The sequence below is a fragment of the Frieseomelitta varia genome, unplaced genomic scaffold, assembly GCF_011392965.1.
Source record: "Frieseomelitta varia isolate USP_RPSP 00005682 unplaced genomic scaffold, Fvar_1.2 scaffold_227, whole genome shotgun sequence".
Classification (NCBI taxonomy): domain Eukaryota; kingdom Metazoa; phylum Arthropoda; class Insecta; order Hymenoptera; family Apidae; genus Frieseomelitta; species Frieseomelitta varia.
The window spans coordinates 43350-61884 of record NW_025109954.1 but is presented as its reverse complement, the minus strand read 5'-3'; the positions used below and the strand labels follow the sequence as shown (position 1 = coordinate 61884).

Below are 18535 nucleotides of genomic sequence, written 5' to 3'. Positions count from 1 at the left end.
GAAATATTTAAGGGAACTGGCGAAGATTCGCTTTGAACTGATCGGGAATGTTCTCCGGTTTGATACCGATATCGATATCGATTCTGAATTTTCGATACGCCGCGAAGGAGAACCATTAATTCGCCTCTCAAAAGCTGTCCGCGATAAATCAAACCGGCTTTTACGGATAATAAATCGAGTTTGCATGGCCTTTATCCTATATTTTTCGCGCGTTCTTTTTCACGCGACATCGCGCCCGTTATCAATTTAATTTCTTAACTCTTCGTTCGCTGGGAAAAGTGCTTAACAACTTGAACTTCAATCAATCCGATCCCGGAATTTACTTCGCCGTTTTGTCTCTTCGAGTTAAATTCTTTGAATTATTCTCTTAAATTCAAGTTATCCTTCGGTGTCATCCTCCGAATTCAAATTGCTCTTTAGATTCGTTGCTATCTTATCCGTGATCTCTAACGGCGGACAACTAAAAATTTAAGGTATTTCATTTGAATTCTTTGCAATCTCGGAGATTAGAAACGAGAAAACTAAAATTCAAAGGGCGCGGTTTATAAATTGCAATGAATATTTAAAAATTCCTAAGAGCGATTTGCATTTTAGTAATTTATATCGTTCGTGTCACTTAAGTAAGACTCGGAGTATCTAATTTTAATTTGCATTTAATTTTACATTCACTACAATCGTTTATATCTCGGCAATACTAATTCGAAAGTTATCTCCGCGACGACTCTTGAATTTTCCAATTCTCCCTCGTCTTTCTTCAAATTTGTTTTTGCTGGTGCACGATGCAAGAAATATACAAAAAAGAAAAAAAACAAAAAAATGCGAGTTAAGAACGAGTGATTAAGGGGGGGGGGAAAGGTGGAAGAATCGACGCAATCGAGCGCGAGGATGTCGGTTGGATACAGACGCGGGAGAAATTTCAAACGTTCCCGGTATCTCGAGTATTTTAAACAGGTTCAACAACGCAGTTGACCCGAATTCTTCGCCGCACGCGAAGAAAGGGTGTCGCGGGGTTAAATTGCCTCACGCGAGTTCCACCTCAAGGCTGAAAGAACTGTAAAATTCTTCTACTTCCGGACTTCCGCGCGGAAATCTAATTCCCCAGCCCGTTCCCGTGCGGCCACTTTATCTCGGCGGAAACTGCATGCACAAACTTTCTACGTCTCTTCCCGAAATTGTACATCAAGTTAGATGTATGTACGTACTTTTTATCTTCGGACTCTTTAAAACCCTATGCAAATTACACGGCACGAACGAGTTGCCCACATGAACGCTGAAATGTAACTCGTGTTCGTACGTCACGTTTCCAGCGGCGCGTGATTAAATTCAGATAGAATTTACGCGGAAGTGATTAAATTTGAAACAGGGAATGGCCGCTGCTTGATCCGTAATATCGTGGATTTTGTGTTCGAACGGGAGACTTAAATTGGGCAGTCTTCAGGTTCGAGTAATTTCGCGAAACGGATGGAATTTGGTGTTAAATTCGACGCTATGCTGGTAATGAAATTGCATTTTGACGTGGGAAACGGACACGTGACGTGCCCCAGATGCTATTTGATGCCAAGTAGGTTGATTTCTATATGATTCATCGTTCATGGCAATCGTCGTTTTTGGACGCAACGTTCCTCACGTTGAATTTTTCGTTGTTCAATGATTGAGTCGAATTATTTTTTTGTAACTTCATACGGGAAGAATATATATATATATATATTTTTATAAATATAACAGAAAAGAGCAATTTGTTTGATTCGGGGACATAGTTTTCAAAAAACTGAGTACCATAATTATACATTTAAACTCTTGAAACTTGCGTTCCTTTAGAATTTCATAGTTTTCGTGATTTAGGGAAATACAGTGATCAACAATATGCAACGCAAGTCACGTTTCATTAAAAGCAAATATTCTTTGTTTATTAAAAAAATAATCTTTATTTATTAAAATAATGAATGCAACGATACTCAGTTGTTGCAATGTGAATCTATAACGCAAGTTATTCTTAACGAAAGTAATTTCCTATTAAAAATAATTTACACTGATTGAAAATGTCACGTGCATGATTCTCAGCCAGTCAAATTATATTCACCCCCACTTTTTCTCAATTTTGAACAAAACGAGTCTCACGAGTAATTGAACCCTTCGAGTGATAGGAATTATGATTTCGATTTGAAAGAAAAAGCAAATTGTAGACCCGTGTGAAACCTGAATTTGAATTTGAATTTGAATTTTCAATTTTAATTCCGCAAACTAAACATATATAATGATTTATATCCGACACGATGTCACATCTTAAAATAAGCAGCGGCATTCCCAATTTTTCTCGATATATAAATATATATATATATATATATATATTGTCAATTTATTCATATTTGCCTGCAATATTTAATTTTATCGACAATTCTTTTGTTCTATAAAAAAAAAAAATAGTAAAAATCTACTGTATTTGCACGTGTACCTCGAAAGTCACAGTAGCCGCCGAGTCGTTGCTGAATACCGATTGTGTGAAGGGAGTCGTAACTGCAAAGGTTACGTTCAACACGTAAGAGCAATATTCGCGCGACGTCGAATTCAACCGACGTGCCGATTCTCGTGCAGAGAACGCGCTTTTTCGCCTCGTTCGGAAAGAAAACGTTTTACACGCGATGCGCTCACCTTTGCACGGGCAGAATCCTTTGCAAGCGATGCGAACTGACGTGTGGTGGATGCAGTTGTGGTATTCAAGTCGGCACGGCGAGCTGTACGTGCGATTATCATTTCCGCAAAGGAACGTCGGCTTCACCACAGGACATTCTTGACATCTGAAACAAAAAAAAGGGGGAGAGTGACGCCGCACATCGTTAAACGAAACAGTCGACCGTGTTAACGTTTTAATTGCTCGAGTGCGTTTTCCAGCTGTTCTCCTCTCGCCAGTCTCCTCCATTTTCATAACTTTGTTTCCACCGCATCAAGTGGCACGGTGTTAAAATATCGCGTACGTACGTTTCCTACGAGCAGACTTTCTTCTGCATTTTCAGATTCTTCTGCAGATCTTCCTCCGCCTTTTTCGCGAATTTTCTCTTGACGATGAATTTAGAGATTTATTTTCGCAGGCTTATTTTAGTTAGGATTATTAATTCGCGATCAACGATATTGTTAATATTATCGTGTATAGAATATCAAGATTAATATGTTAATATATTAACGTCGTACTAAATTATTAATATTGATATTTTACTTTAAGTATTACAAAATTCATTATGATCTTTTTCTGGTGATGTTAATTCAATCAATTTCTTTTAATTATTAAGATTAATATTGATATTTTAATTAATAATTTAATTAATATCTATATAATATTAATATTAATATTTTAATTAACAATTTAATTGATATTAACGTTAAATTTTATATATTAATATTAATATATTAAATCTTCAGTATTACAAGATTCATCGTGACATTATTGATTGAATCAATCAATATGTTTTAATTATTAAGATTAATATCAATATTTTATTTTCAGTATTACAAAATACGACGTTGTTGATCTTTTCTTGGAAACATTCATTCTCTTTTCAGTAATAAATTCGGGGGCGTGTTGTTTTTGCAATTGAATCGTATCGTGAATTTATAATTAGCAATTTCTAGTAATGTTCTTCTATTTCATCTCTCTCTCGATCCTTCCGACCGCTTCTCAGCAATAAATTCAGAGAACCATTACTTCCGGGTAATTGATTTCAGTTGTTTGTATCGTGCAAGATAAATATCGAAATAAAACGAAACAACTAAGAGAAAATTTTCCCTGAAATTGAATCTCCCGAAGTAATATCTCTGAAATGATCGAAGATGTATGGACTCTTTATTACGTGATGCAGTAAATAACAATCGGGGCGAGGTATTTTCATTAGATCAGCTTTCATTGAAAAAAAAAAAAAAAAACACCTAGATTGCCCCATTACTTGATACCGGAGTATTCGATTTTTCTGTCGCGTAACGAAGAGTAATTAAAGGATTTTTTATGTGACGAGGAATATTTCTCACCGTTGATAAAGTAAAGTCTATTAAAAACTAAATTTCACTGTGCATGAGCGTGTCGCGTGTCCTAATTATATTACGTAATAACGTCGATAAAGTCTAGGGAGAACAGTGATGGCGTTGGGTTCTTTGTCAAAATTCACTCTCCGTTCTCGCTCCCTGCTTCCCTCTCTTTCTTTCGCGATGTGTATGTGTGTGTGTGTGTTTAGAGAAAAAGAAAAATTCCAGAATTTCCGTAACGCACGGCGAGAGAGCTTCATAATCGTTAAGCACTGCATCGTCGTAACGCGAAATTACCAAGCTGTATAAGGGTTGGCGGTGGTCTGCGCGCAGCAACAATGTTGCTCGCCCCGTGAAAAGGGGCCCCGGTCTCGTAAACCTGAAATACCATTATAATGCGTTTAGCGTGCTTGCACGAACGACCGTGTTAATTATAATTTTATAATATTACTTTCGGCATAAATTATCCGCCGGGGCTGTTAAATTCTCCTTGTTTGGAGATTCCCTTAACGCGACCACGAAAAATCCTCCGCAACACACCGGAAGCAAGCTGGAAAACGGCGGATGAGAAAAGTATGCTCCAACACGAGTCCGAGAATATTCCACTCGGCGTCTCGATAATGAAAGCATTCCCGTGTTTGGAATTTATTTTTCGGATTTCAGATAACACGCGTCGCGTACATTAAACGATTTATGGCCACGCCGCGGCGGTCTTTTCCGTTCGGATTTCAAAGGAGCTTTCAAACGTTATCTTTTAGCTTGCAAACTAATAGTACCAGATACCTATACTTAGTTAAATATTTTATCAATATATAATAGACAAATCATCGAGTTTTTTTAAAGAAGTAGTCTCCTCTCAGCTGTGACAAGCTTCTTTAGATGTGCAACTAATTTTAGTAATTTCGATTCTATCGTAGACTACATTATTCTTTTATTTCTTTATATTTCATATTAACTTTTTTTACTATTTTTCTTAGTCGCAAATTTATAACGATCACTTTTTTTTCATTTATTGCAGACTACATTACTCCTTTATTTTATTTATATTTCATGTCAACTTTCTTTACAATTATCAAAAACAGCAGAATGACTTTCGTCTATTTTTCTCTAGTCGCAAATTTGTGACACTCCGTTCCAATTACAAGGATCTTCTCTAGTTTTTCTTTCCTTTTTTATTTATTACGTAAAACAACAGACAAATTCCCCTACTTTCTTTCTAATTACGGATCTACAACAGTCGTTTCAATCACAACTTGAGTTCCTTCGTAAAGAGGAACTTAATTAATTGGGAAACCTACGGGTCCCTCCCTATGAATTTATGGTACTCGTTCTAATTACAATGATCTTCTTTACAAAACAGATCTTTTCTATTTCTTTTTTTAATCATAAACTTTTATTCATGAACTTTTGTCCCAATTATCGTCGAACCGACGAGAATCTACGTTAATATTACAAGAAAAAAACTTTCCAATTATACCTTGGCCAATTAATCAGCCTTTAAAAATTCTAATCGTAAATTTTAATCTCTCCTCCAATAACCCTTAATGATTCCTCCTCTCCCTTTGGTCTCGCGAAAAGGGAAGAAAAAAAAAAATATCGGGAAGGGGATTACGGTTGTTCCCGGTTGCGTCAGCTGAAATTCTCGAGCTGGTTTTGTCGATTAGCCAGCCTCGAATCAACAGTTGCAAGGTAACGAAGAGGGCCACAAGGTACAAATGGCCCCGCGTAGAATTACGAGCGGTTATGGCGGCGTATAATAAAGAACGGCCCCTGCGCGGATTCGGCCACAATGCCGGCCCCGCCAGGTTTGCGCCTCGAGAATTTGTGGTTGTCGGCAAACGCGTAATTAGTTTAAACCGAGTAACGCGGTAATTAAGCCGGTTTAACTCCTTTATCAAGACGGAGGCCTGCGGCTTCTCGACCGTAGTCGTCTACGTCGTCCTCCGCGAGAATTCGCCGCCAGACTTTATCCAGGATGGAGGATTGTAAACTGATTTTTCTCGGGATGGAAAAAGCAACGACGAAGGTTTAATATTCTCGGGTCCCGGAACAAAATTTAGACTCAACAGCTGTGTATTTCATTAAAAAAGAAAAAAAGATTCCCTTGATCGATTGCGAATTTTATAGATTCGCGAGTAAATAGATTTTCGAAGGGTTCGATGTTTCGGTTTAATTTAAACAGTCGTGTATCTTAGATCGATTTTTATAAATTTTTATTAATTTCCGATCCAGAAACTTAGATCCAACAGCTGTGTATTTTAATAAAAAAAAAATCTCTCGACTGATCGCGAATTTTGTAGATTTATTTTTAAGTGGATGTTTTAAGGCGCGACAGTTTAATATCTCAGATTTTAGACAAAGAAACAGAATTTAATAACGAAGACTTGACATTTTAGGTTCAGAGACGAAATTTAGACTCAACAGCTGTGCATTTTATTAAAAGATCCATTGGTGGATTTGCGAATTTTGTCGATTTATTTTCAAATGGATTTTCTGAGGAGCGAGGATTTAATATTTCCGATTCGGCAACAAAATTCTCGGCAAAAGACTCGGCAGCTGTGTATTTTATTAAAAACACCACTTGATTGATCGCGAATTTTGTAGATTGATTTTTAAGTGGAGTTTGTTTTAAGGAGCGATGGTTTAATATTTCAGAATTATTATTATTATTATTTTTTAGACGAAGGAACGGAATTTAATAACGAAGACTTGTTAGTCAACATTTTCAGATTAAATTCAGCTGTGTATTTTATATTAAAAGAATATTTTTATTGATTGCGAATTTTATACATTTATTTCTATTTATTTCGGTAGTCTTTTTAAATAAATTTTTAGACTAAGGAGCGAAATTTAATAATGAAAGCTCGATACCTTAGGTTCATTGTCAGATATTCAAAATTCAGAGTGTTTGTGTATTTTATTAAAAAATTTTTGACAGATCGATGAATTTGAAAAAATTTAGATTTCTTTAAGCAAATTTTTTGATGAGTAAAAATTTAACGTTTTAGAGTCAATGAAATTTAAATTCAGTATCTCCGTATATTTTATTGAAACATTTTCAACTGATTGTAAATATTTATGAATTTGTACAGACAGATGTTTCAAGGATGAAAGCATCAGTAACGAAAGTTTAATATTTTACATTTCAGACGCAAAATTTAAGCTTGTGTATTGGATTAAAACCTTGTCAATCGAATTCTGTGAATTTTGTACAGACGTTTCAAGGATGAAAGATTCGATAACGAATTTTTAATATTTCAGATTAAATAAAAATGTATACATCTGTATATTTTATTAGAATGGTTTCGAATTTTATAGATATGCGTAAAAAAGAATTTGTCACTTTCACGATGGTCAAATATTTGATAAAAGTGTAAAATATCTTTGACACAAAATGTTAGAAATAACTGATAAATTATTGATTAATTTTGCCAGGATAGGATATCGTTTTTTCTTAATTATAATAGAAATATTTTTTACTAGTTATTTTATGTTTAAGTGAAATGTAATATTCAAAAACGCATAAAATTAGTAAACGAATCTCTGCTTAAATCCCACTCCTTTAATTCTCAGTTCGTAAAAATACGAAATCGTATAAAATCCCAATAAAATTAAAATATCGTATTTCATCAAATAACTCGTCGTCCAATTCGTCAATTTTAAAAATGAAAATACAACTACACCTCAGTTGTTCAACAATTTGTAAAACTACAAGATTGGATACACGTATGGTACGTAACGTGAAATAGCATCTTTTCAGTTTGTTAAACCAAGAGAGAGAGAGAGAGAGAGAGAGAGAGAGAGAGAGAGAGAGAGAGAGAGAAAGAGAGAACTCCAACTGTCGAAACCACGGGGCCAAAATTATTACCTATCAATTATTCGATCGGCTCGATAACGTCAGAGTCGATTGGCTACGTAATCTCGGTGCCTGTTTCCGGGAACGAATTAATTCGCGCGTACGTTCGATTGCGTTCGCGCAATTTCGTTCGCTCGATGAAACGAAACCGCTGGTTGTAATTAATCGAGCGTCGTTACAGATTGTTAATCGACGATTTCATTTCCCGGCCTGTTTTTTTTTCTCTTTTCTACGGGGGTGGGAGTTAGTGGGAAAGGGGCTCTTTATCGATCCCTTGCACGTTTGAACGCTCATACTTCTCTTGTCTCTCGAGCGAGGTTAAGATATTAAATCGAAACGAAAAGAAAAGGGAGAACCTCTCCCGAAATATTACTCGAAATATTGTCTTGGTGACTTTTTCCGACGTGTTGCGCGATAATTTTTCGGCAGAAACTATAAATATAACTAACTAAACTAATAAATATAATTAAATATAAACTTAGTATAACTAAATATAACTAAATATAAACGATAAATATAAGTAAGAATTACAAATAATAAGCACGTAGAAGATAATTTGCACGCTTATCAATTTTACAGAAAATTTTTGCAGCAAAATGACTGAACGTTGCTGCAAGTATCTTATAAATGATGAAATAAAAGTAGATTGAAAAATATATCTTCCAAGACTTTTACCAAGGGTATAAAATTTCCAGGTCTCTTGCAGTTCTTCGATGAAGAAGACACGATGGAAGAAGAAAGATTAGATCATAATGAACGTGCCATTCCGTCTTTATATTGATTCTGTCTCGTGAGAAGCGCGAAACTTCGATCAGGTGGTATCATTGGGAGGGAAAAACTTTTGCTTCGAAGCCCCTCGATGAGCCCTCGGACCTTTCTCTCTACGAAATTTTCGCATTTCGGGCGACGGTCGTTTAACTTGAAACGTCACGAGTATACGGAGAATTTATCTCAGGAGTTTTAAAAGAGAAGCTACAACTTAAGAAAAGCTCTCGTAAAGTCACGTGTAACGACTCAATTATCTCCCGGAGAATTTTTTTTCTTTGGGAGTCAGTTTGATTTTCTACTTTAAATGCTCATTGTGCAATACAAAATGTTCAAACGCCGCTATTAAATTTTTTTGTCAATCGCGTAAATTATTACTACAGATTTCTTTTTGCTCCAAACAAGGATTGTTCTCCTAGAGTTAATGCTCTTCGCTGAAAAGTCAAACACCATTACAACGAACTTGCTCGTCGTTAAATTCACGATATCGTTTACCGATCCATCAATTCTCACTCTGGAAATGAAAAAAAAAAACGAAGAAAAAGAGTTTTACCAACAACACCCGAATACCATTCCATTCCCTGTGTTCTCGCCTCAATTTGTATTCAAATTCTGGAAATTTCATTCGCCGCCAGTTCCGTAACCACACCGAAGTCCGTTTACCATACTGTATACCCGAAGGAGTTTCCTGTATACCCGAACAGAACTCGAGCATAGCTCGCCTACAACGTTTGTAGCGCGTTTTCCACCTCTTACGAAGTGCGTTTCGCTTGAAAACCACCTCAGAGAATTTATTTTTCGTAGTGGAGTAGTTTCCTCTTGTTGTGCAGTTATTCTTGCTTAAATTTCGCTAAATATGTAGCGATTTTGTCCTGGGGAATACCGTAGGGTATTCTCTCGTCAAGGAAAAAGAAACAGATCTCCAGCAACAGTTCTCAATTTTCTTTGTTATTATTTCTGACAAAATGTCAGAATAATTTCTTTTGCTAAATATAATTTTTCATGCAGCGTAATAATTTTTACATTAGAATTACAAAAACTTACGAGAAGTATAGAATGTATGGTATAGTTAAATTATTCTAATAAGTAAAGAACTTATTCCTTAATGTCTAATCTTCGAAACTTGCCAGAAATGTTTCATTTGTTCGTTCTATTCTATTCATTTAACAAATGAAAATTTGAATTGTCTTTAATTTTATTACTATGTGCAACAACATTTTACATCTCGAAAACTGTAGCATATTTAGATAGTTAAATATCGTTACGCACATCATAAATTATTATATTTATCATTCACAGATTGTATAAAATCAAAGTTCCTGAACTTCTCAATTTTTCGACACAAACAAGTCAATACTGGGTTACGAAAATAATATAGGGTTGCGTTTAAAAAAGTGAGAGTGATTTTGAAATCTCCCAAACTCGTTCAAAATTATAAAAAAATTACTGCTGCCTTATTATGGCGATATATATCCCCTCTATACTAAACGAGGTTTCCCTATATCCAGAAAAACAACAGAGGTTGTTGATTCAAGACGAATCAAGTCACGTGATTCACTTCTTATCTATTCCCTGTAACTCGTTTGATTTTTACTTTCCCCGCGCCATTACAACTGAAGCGATTCGGTTCGTTCGCTCGAACACGCATTTTCGAACACGTCCCCCGTCCTACGCGCGGAACTTTTGATTTACGCCAGCGCCATGGAATTCCATGAATGCGAAATGTAATCCCCTGGCCATTCCTCTTTCGGTACCACCCCTGTGCAACACACCCCTTTCCACGATTCTGTCCCATCGCGTTCCTACGTCGCTATATTTCTGGCAGTCGACCGGCCCGCGGAAACTTCGCCCTTTCGATCGGCCCAACTGGATAACAAACGACATCAAACCCGTCCTCGTCCACGAAATACGGCGTCTCCCGACGATTTCTCTCGTCTCTTCGCCCTCTTTTGCGGAACATCCACCCTTCTCCCTCCCCCTGGTCGACGATAAGTTTCGGGGCAAGTTGCTTACTAGTGTCGTTTCAAGGCTGTTTGTCACGAGGGGCGGATAATGAGGCATGTACATTGTCGATCAGAATGTTTGGTGCATCCTACGTTCGTTCGTATATTTTAAAAAAATTGTAGACATAAGAATATTACAATTGTGTCATTGGATCGGAAATCACTTTTGAAATTTAATAAGTTTGAAATTTTCTATTTCTTCTTGATGATTTTTTATTGAATTCACGCAATTTGAGTTAATATAGTATATTTGAGTTAGTGTAGAAGTTTTCTTAAGTTAATATAGAATCATTGAAACAGGCTTACGAATCTCGAGTATCCTTCGTTCTTTCGTATATTTTAAAAAATTATAAGAATATTACAATTGTATCATTGGATTAGAAATAATTTTTGAAATTTAACAAATTTATATACAAAATTTTGTATTTCTTCTTGATAATTTTATTGAATTCACGCAATTTGAGTTGATATAGAATTATTGAAACAGGCTTCCTTGTGTGTTACAATTACGAGTTACAAATTTAGATAGGATCAATTACTAGACTGTGAATTTTTATGCGCTTGTGCAAAATTCGAAGCTGTAAAAATTTGTACAGTGCGCACAAAATATTTTGCGGTCTATCAATCACAGTTTTAATATCTATTTATTGAAATTAGGAAGGATTATTATTTCTTCCGGAGCTTTCTAACGTGCTCCAAACTTTTGCGTTGCTTTGAGTTTTAATAGTAAGAAGTTGTGCTTCATATGACGGAATAAAAAGTTCTCAGAGAGGGAAGAAATTTCCAAATGAAGAAAATAGACAATGTAAGACAAACTTACATGTTCTAGAAATAAATTTCTATCAAACAGTTTCAATAAAAACAATCTTAGCAATTGAAACAAAGAGGAATTGTGGAATTTTTCGTTCAAGCTTTCTGACCACTTGTCGATTGAAAAAAAAGAAATCACGGACGGTAAAAATCAAGAGATATCGAAGGGACGAAGGGGCGAGACGTGGAAAGAAATTAGCCGGAGAAGAATTCGCTTGAAAGGTTGAAAAAATTGCTTCAACGACCCGAGTCCGGCGGATAATTAAAATTCTCGACAAAAGGAATTCGTTCATTGGCATAATACGTCCCCGTGGGCGATTCTCACGTTTCCTTTTTCTTCGCCAAACCGTAGAAACACGCGTCTGGGAACTGGTGGACTCGATAATGGACAGCGGGGAGCCTGCATTCAGAATGCATCTAATTGTATGTCCCGTTCCCTTGTCGATTTCTGCGGCTCTGGAAGTGGAATCGTCGCCAAAGGCATCTAAAGCGAAAGGAAGCGGGAGGGGGGAGGGGGGAAAAAAAGGTCGGAGAATTGACACTCTTGTGTAAGGTGTAGGTGGACCGTGGGAAGTGGAACTGCTGCTTGGTAAAGTGATTTCATAGTTTCACGAGCTTTGTGGCAATCAATGCGGTCTGTCGGGTAATAAGATGAACTATAATGCGTGCATCAGGTGTTGTAATTGAAATTTATAAGCAGGTGAACTATACAGGTTGTTACAATAAAGTTTAGGTTTATTTTGAGCCTGTTTTTCAATTATAATTAATTAAATATATTATTTAAATTAAAGTTTTTAAAAGTTGCTAAATATAAATAAAATTGAGATATTTAAATGTGTCTAAATGTAGTATAATGCATGTATCAGGTGTTGTAATTGAAATTTATAAGGTCTATACAGGTTGTTACAATAAAGTTGAGGCTTAGTTTTATTTTGAGCCTGTTTTTCAATTATAGTTAATGATATATTATTTAAATTAAAGTTTCTAAAAGTTGCTAAATATAAATAAAATTGAGATATTTAAATGTGTATAAATGTAATATAATGCATGTATCAGGTAATTGAAATTTATAAGCAGATGATCTATATAGGTTGTTACAATAAAGTTGAGATTATTATTTTGAGCCTGTTTTTCAATTATAATTAATGGCATATTATTTAAATTAAAGTTTCTAAAAGTTGCTAAATATAAATAAAATTGAGATATTTAAATGTATCTAAATGTAGTATAATGCGTGTATCAGGTGTTTGTAATGAATCGAAATTTATAAGCAGGTGAATTACATAGGTTGTTATTTTAGCTCGTTTCTGAATTATATTAATGATACACTATTTGCTAAATATAATTAAAATTGTGGTATTTGAATGTATTTAAATAGCTTTCCGAAGATTGTTAAGTAAATTTAAATATTATAAAATGTTTGAATTTGATTGACAGTAGATGCACGATGAAGAACGTTGTTTGAAAAAATTTTTCGTAAAGCAGTATGAGTTGAAGAAATGATATTACTTCTGTCAAGAAGTTGAAGATGAAATTGTGCCACAATCTAAAGAATTATTGCGCGCTTGACATTATTCCTCTTCTTGTAGTGTTTTTCATTTTGTTTCATTTCAGTTTCTAAAGACATTAAAGTTCAAAGTTGTTATTAGCAATTTCGCTTTGGCTTCCGGTCATTCCATTTAAATTCGCAACGAAATTATTATTCTCATCTGTGTGCAATTTTCGTTTCATCCCTTCGAAATTTATTCGAAACGACTGCGTTCACAATTTCACTTGGGCTTTTAGCTCATACCCATTCACACCATATAATACCAGCAGGTGAAATTATTCTCGTCATATGATCATAATTTTATTGCAGCTTCTAAACACTCTCATTTAATAACATAACTTTCGCGTCCAAAATAATTGCTCTCGCTGTATATTCATAACATTATTTCACCTTTCGGTGGCTCCGTACTTAACAACATAATTCTTATCCCCGAAATTATTATTCTCGTTACACGGTCGTAATTTTATTCCATTTTCTACCGACTCTATTTTAATAACGCATAGCGTAAATTCTCGCATACACGCGTTCCAATTCAGTCAGCGTACATTATTTCGTTATAATTTACCAAATTACTCCCAGACGTTTCAACCAATTTATTAATCATGCTATAAAATTTTATTACTGTTCATGTTCCCTGTGTAAACACTTTCGGTTTCAATGTATAATTTCTTTACAATGAAAAGAAAGTATTAAACGACACGGTTTCCTTATGAAATCAGCAAAGAACTCGTCAATTTTTCTCGCGAATTTTTTTTATTTATAAGATATTTATTTATAAGATATTTTAAAGTGCAAACTTTTCAAGAAACACATAATTCCGAAAAGCATGAATATTCATAAAAATTCGCAGTATACTAATTAACTTTTAACTTTTCTCTTCCTACACAAACAAATTCACTTTGTGTGCACAACCATCGCGATGTTTTTTTTTTTTTTGCTTCTCTTACGTCTTTCAAGAATACCGTGCTTGGACTACTAAACTAGCTTAATTTGCTTATTTGTCGTACTCTCTTTTCCACGTATTAAACTCAGCTTATTAACTCTGTACAACTGTTAACTTTCATTTCATTCGCTTTTATTTGTCGCTTTTTGTATCAAAAAATTTTGCACAAAGGATGTATCACGTAAGTGTGCAAAGTTAAGATTAATTCGTTTGGTTTTTTTTATTCAGTTTCTTTGTCAGACGGTTTATCCGCAAGCGTTTCAAGCTACTTGCTGTTTCAGCGAATGGAAAACATTTTCCACCATGAAACGCGGATTCATTGTTCGGCAATTAAATGGCCAACAAAATGAAAGCAGAGACTTTCACTGCCGTTTTACACACGGCTGTTTCTCTCTTTCCCTTTCTCCTTCTTCTTTTATTTCTACGACCGTGCGATAACAGCGGATCGTTCGATGTAAATGCTAACCGCGACACGCGAAGAGAGAAATGCACATACTGGAGATGTTGCGCGCGTTTAAGTCGAGCACAAATACACGTGAAATACAAAGTGGAAGTAAAATGTCCCCGACACTGAAATTTTATGCCGGTTCGGTGCGTATTAAAACGCGAAATTAGCCCGCGGGCTCGTAAGTTGCTGAAATAATAGGGTTCGAATGCTCGACATTGAGCTGAATGCCTGTGCACGTAATTTCCAATCACGATCCTCGTTTAATGTGCGTCGAACGCAACGATCGTTCTTTGATTTTATTCCATCGCAATTTAATTTAATTTAATTTAACCCTAGATCACCGACGAGAGTTAATTAATCAGGGTTAATTAATTTAATTAAGGGATTTGAGTAATTTTCCGTCTCTCTTAGGCTGCGAAATGCAATGAAATACGTATAGTTTTCACAATCTACGAGATCATGATAATAAATCGGTCATGTTAATAAATTGGAACATTTAAATTTTCGAACAGTGAACGTCGAAACTGTTACAATTTTGTACAAAGAAATCGTGCCAATGATGAACTTGAAACCTCTCTTCTTGAAATATGTCGTTTGAAATATATTCTAAGTGAGACTATGTAGCAGTTGGTAAGCTGAAGAAAAAATTTACAAAAAGTTTGTACATAGTGTGACAATTTGCAGTATTTTCGAGAAAAAAAGCATCTTCTATCTACTTGTCATGCGATGTAAAATATTCTGGAACAATAAATGAACGACACATTTTGAAAATAGAGTCTTCAAGCTTTAAAGTGAGTTTGAAGGTTTATCGGTGACTAGATCTTTTTTTTTTTTCTTACAAAATTATAATAGTTTATTTATTCGGCGTTGTTTATAATATTTATGTATCTTTTCTAATAAAAGCTTTATTCATTTGTGAAATTCTTGCAAAATTTCGGATATTTTTTTAAATAATAATAAACTTTAGTATTTTAAAACGAAACTAAATTTCTTTCTAAGCTAGATTTACTTTCTTCTGCGAGATAAAAATCTATTTAGTATAAAGTACTTTGCTGGATGAATAAGCTTGAATACAAATTGGTCTAGTCCAACAGTTTAAGCACACGATTCGTGAAAGAACCGAGGGAATCGAAGAGGAGAGCTAATCAAACTCTGATAATCAAATGATTTGACTCGATTCGATTCGAATGGAATTCGATTGAAGCAGAATGGAGCGGATTCGGTTCGATTTAATTTGAACTTTCTTTTTTTTTTTTCTCTCGCTGATAGTTGTTTCTACGTGTGGTTCGACCATCACCGAAACGCGTGGCTACAAGAAGGGAAAGAAGAAATGTAATAGAATCTGAAAATAATCTATTTCTGGCGGTCCAATCTCGGCGAAACAATGGCGGGGGAGAGATAGAAAACACGGAACGTTTTTTTACGGTGTAATTGTAGTTTTTAAACGGATGGAAAATTTCCATTATATCCACTGACCATGCTACTGAGTGTTTTTCAATCCAATCGTGCTTTTTTTTTTTGTTTTTCTGTATCGTTAAAAGGTTTCCTCTGTTCGGAAAAAAACATTCGATATTATGCGCCTCGTTGTACGCGAACGTTATGAAGTATAATTTTCCGAATGGAAATGTTAATTTGTTTTGGAGAAGTTAAAAGGTATTTGCAGATTTGTTGATTTTAATTTAAAGCAAATGATCGAATCGATAGAATGAAATAACAGTTCGGAAATCGTCGAATAATGAAAATATTGTTATTTCCATTATTTGAAAATAAAAATACGTTCCAACTTCCTTGCATTTACATCTGTTTCTTCAATCGTATGAAACGCGAGATCTTAATTATCAAATGATGTTAATGAATTGCATGATCTTATTGACGAGATAAACGAGTAATATTTTATCAGTGACATTTTATGATCCTATTAAATGAACGATCATATAAGTGAACGAATAACATGTTATTAGTGAATTAAACGTTCTTAAATTAAACGATTTTATGAAATGAATCAAATTTCTCTGATCTTGTTAATCAAATTTCTCTCACATAACAAATTGTTTAAATTCTACGTGTATGTTATAGAAAAGAGATCTTCTCACGGTACAATTAATTCAATTTACAAGACCTATTTATTCGCCTTTTTATACATTTTTACCGCACGTCAAAACAATGACACGCCTGACAACGAATTTACGAGAGTACTTCTGCAATTGTCGCGATACTTTCATTTATTTATTTTGCAGTATTCGCGATACTTTTCGTTTCTCGTTCACGCTTTACGGCGGAGTTTCCCTCGCGGAATCGTCGTCTTTTCTTCCGCCAATTCCGAGGTAAAGAAGGAGAGCGAGAGCCGCCTCGTTTCCGTAGAAAGTACAAAATGCTATTTTGTTCTTGCAACAATTACCGCGAAACGAGGGGAGGGAAGAGCTGGGCGCAGACCGAGATCCAAGTGGTTAATGGCAAGCTCGTGTAAAGTTTAAACGTTGTTAGCCCGATTTCAGCTTGGAAATCGTTTCCAACGTTCTCGCTATGAATTCCAAGGGAACGTCTCTAATTCGCTGCTTCATCGATTCGCGAGCAACGGCTGATTGATTTTTTTTCTTTTTTTTTTCTTTAACTTTCTCCTTCGCCAAGCGAAAACGCGTGCTTCGATTTTTTCGAATCTGTACATGAAAAAACATGTTTCCACATTTTTGTACGTTTTTTCTAAATTTTTGATTTCTCACTTTCTTTTCGTTTCTTTTTTTTTTTTTTAACTCGGTAGGAGTATTTTTTTTAACTCGGTACGGAGGACGGGCGAAGTTCGTGAACGTGAATTTTCGATTTTTCGTGAAAACCGGCGCGGAGACAGTGGAAAGGAGGCCATTATTTCCGGGGGAATTAAAAGTCCGGTTCAATTTGTTTCTTGTTCATCGCCCGGGATATTCCATTCTACGTATATATGTGTATGCATGCGGTCGCCGGTCACTGTATACAAGAAGGCAATGCAATTGCTGTCCCATAGGATACACTCAATTTCCAGGATTATTCGATTATTTTAATAACTGCGAATGAAATTACAAAATTCCATTCCAACGCTGTCGCGATCGTAAAATTTATACTAGAGTAGTATATTTCATTTGCACGGTTGTACGAAAATCTTGTTTATTTGATGTTATTTGTGTGTACATAGTACTTGTTAGAAGTTGCGATAACTAAGAAAAAAAATCTTGTTGTAAGGTAATCTAAATGTTAACGATTGTTTTTCAAGTAATTCACAACGCGTGTGAAAATTGGTATGTGCCAACATAATAATAAAATAATAATAATAATAAAATAATATTATATACTTAATATTAATATATATATTGGATATGAGCGAGAACGTAAGTAGAAATAATCAATCAGTGATCAGACAACTCTGTCTCAAATGCTATTATTCATTGTTAACACGTGTCTTTTTCAAATTAATTCTTCGAAATAATATAAGGAAACGTACAAAAACATGTTACATAAGTAGAACAATTCCATTGATAATCAGACAGTCCTAATCTAAATCCATCGCTAATCCACCTGTCATTTTCCCTTTACATACAATTGCAAACGTTCATCAATTTTCACTTGCTCACAATTTGTTCTGAATTCTCATCATTTCAACAGAACAGACAATAAAATCGCAATATATCAATCATTCATACCGATCGATTAACCATTTTGTTTCTTCATAATTCCAACGAAGCTCAAATTGAATATACCATCGTAATTTATTAATCGTCCATGACGATCGATTAATATGATTTTATTTTTCCTATGATTTTTTTTTTCAGAATGAAGACAAAACAAATTTAATATTTACAATTAGAATCATAAATAAATAAATCTATTTGTTAGAATTGGAATTATAAATAAATCTATCTGTAATAGATATTCTATATTATTATTCTTATTATGTGTCATTCTTATTCTTATTATGTAATATTTTTTATATTATTATATCTATTGTATTTTTAATAGATTTTCTACGTTAACAACCGTGCATTTCTCGAATTTTCCCTGAAATATACGAATAGAATATTCTGTTCTTTATCTATATTGTATTTGTGCTATATTTTCCATATTATTTATAACATATCTTCTATATTATTTATTTTCTATATTATATTTATAAGAGATTTTT

At 34.6% G+C, this 18535-nt stretch overlaps 1 protein-coding gene across 1 annotated transcript in view; it reads right to left on the bottom strand.

Moving 5' to 3' along the window:
- LOC122527558 (proteoglycan Cow) overlaps nucleotides 1-18535 on the bottom strand; it is a gene marked incomplete at its 5' end in the record, with an annotated part of 84366 nt that overhangs the window by 33707 nt on the left and 32124 nt on the right. The window contains one exon of the mRNA XM_043651845.1: nucleotides 2650-2795. Within this exon, the coding sequence (XP_043507780.1) occupies nucleotides 2650-2795 (146 nt within the window). The remainder of the gene's footprint in view (nucleotides 1-2649; nucleotides 2796-18535) is intronic.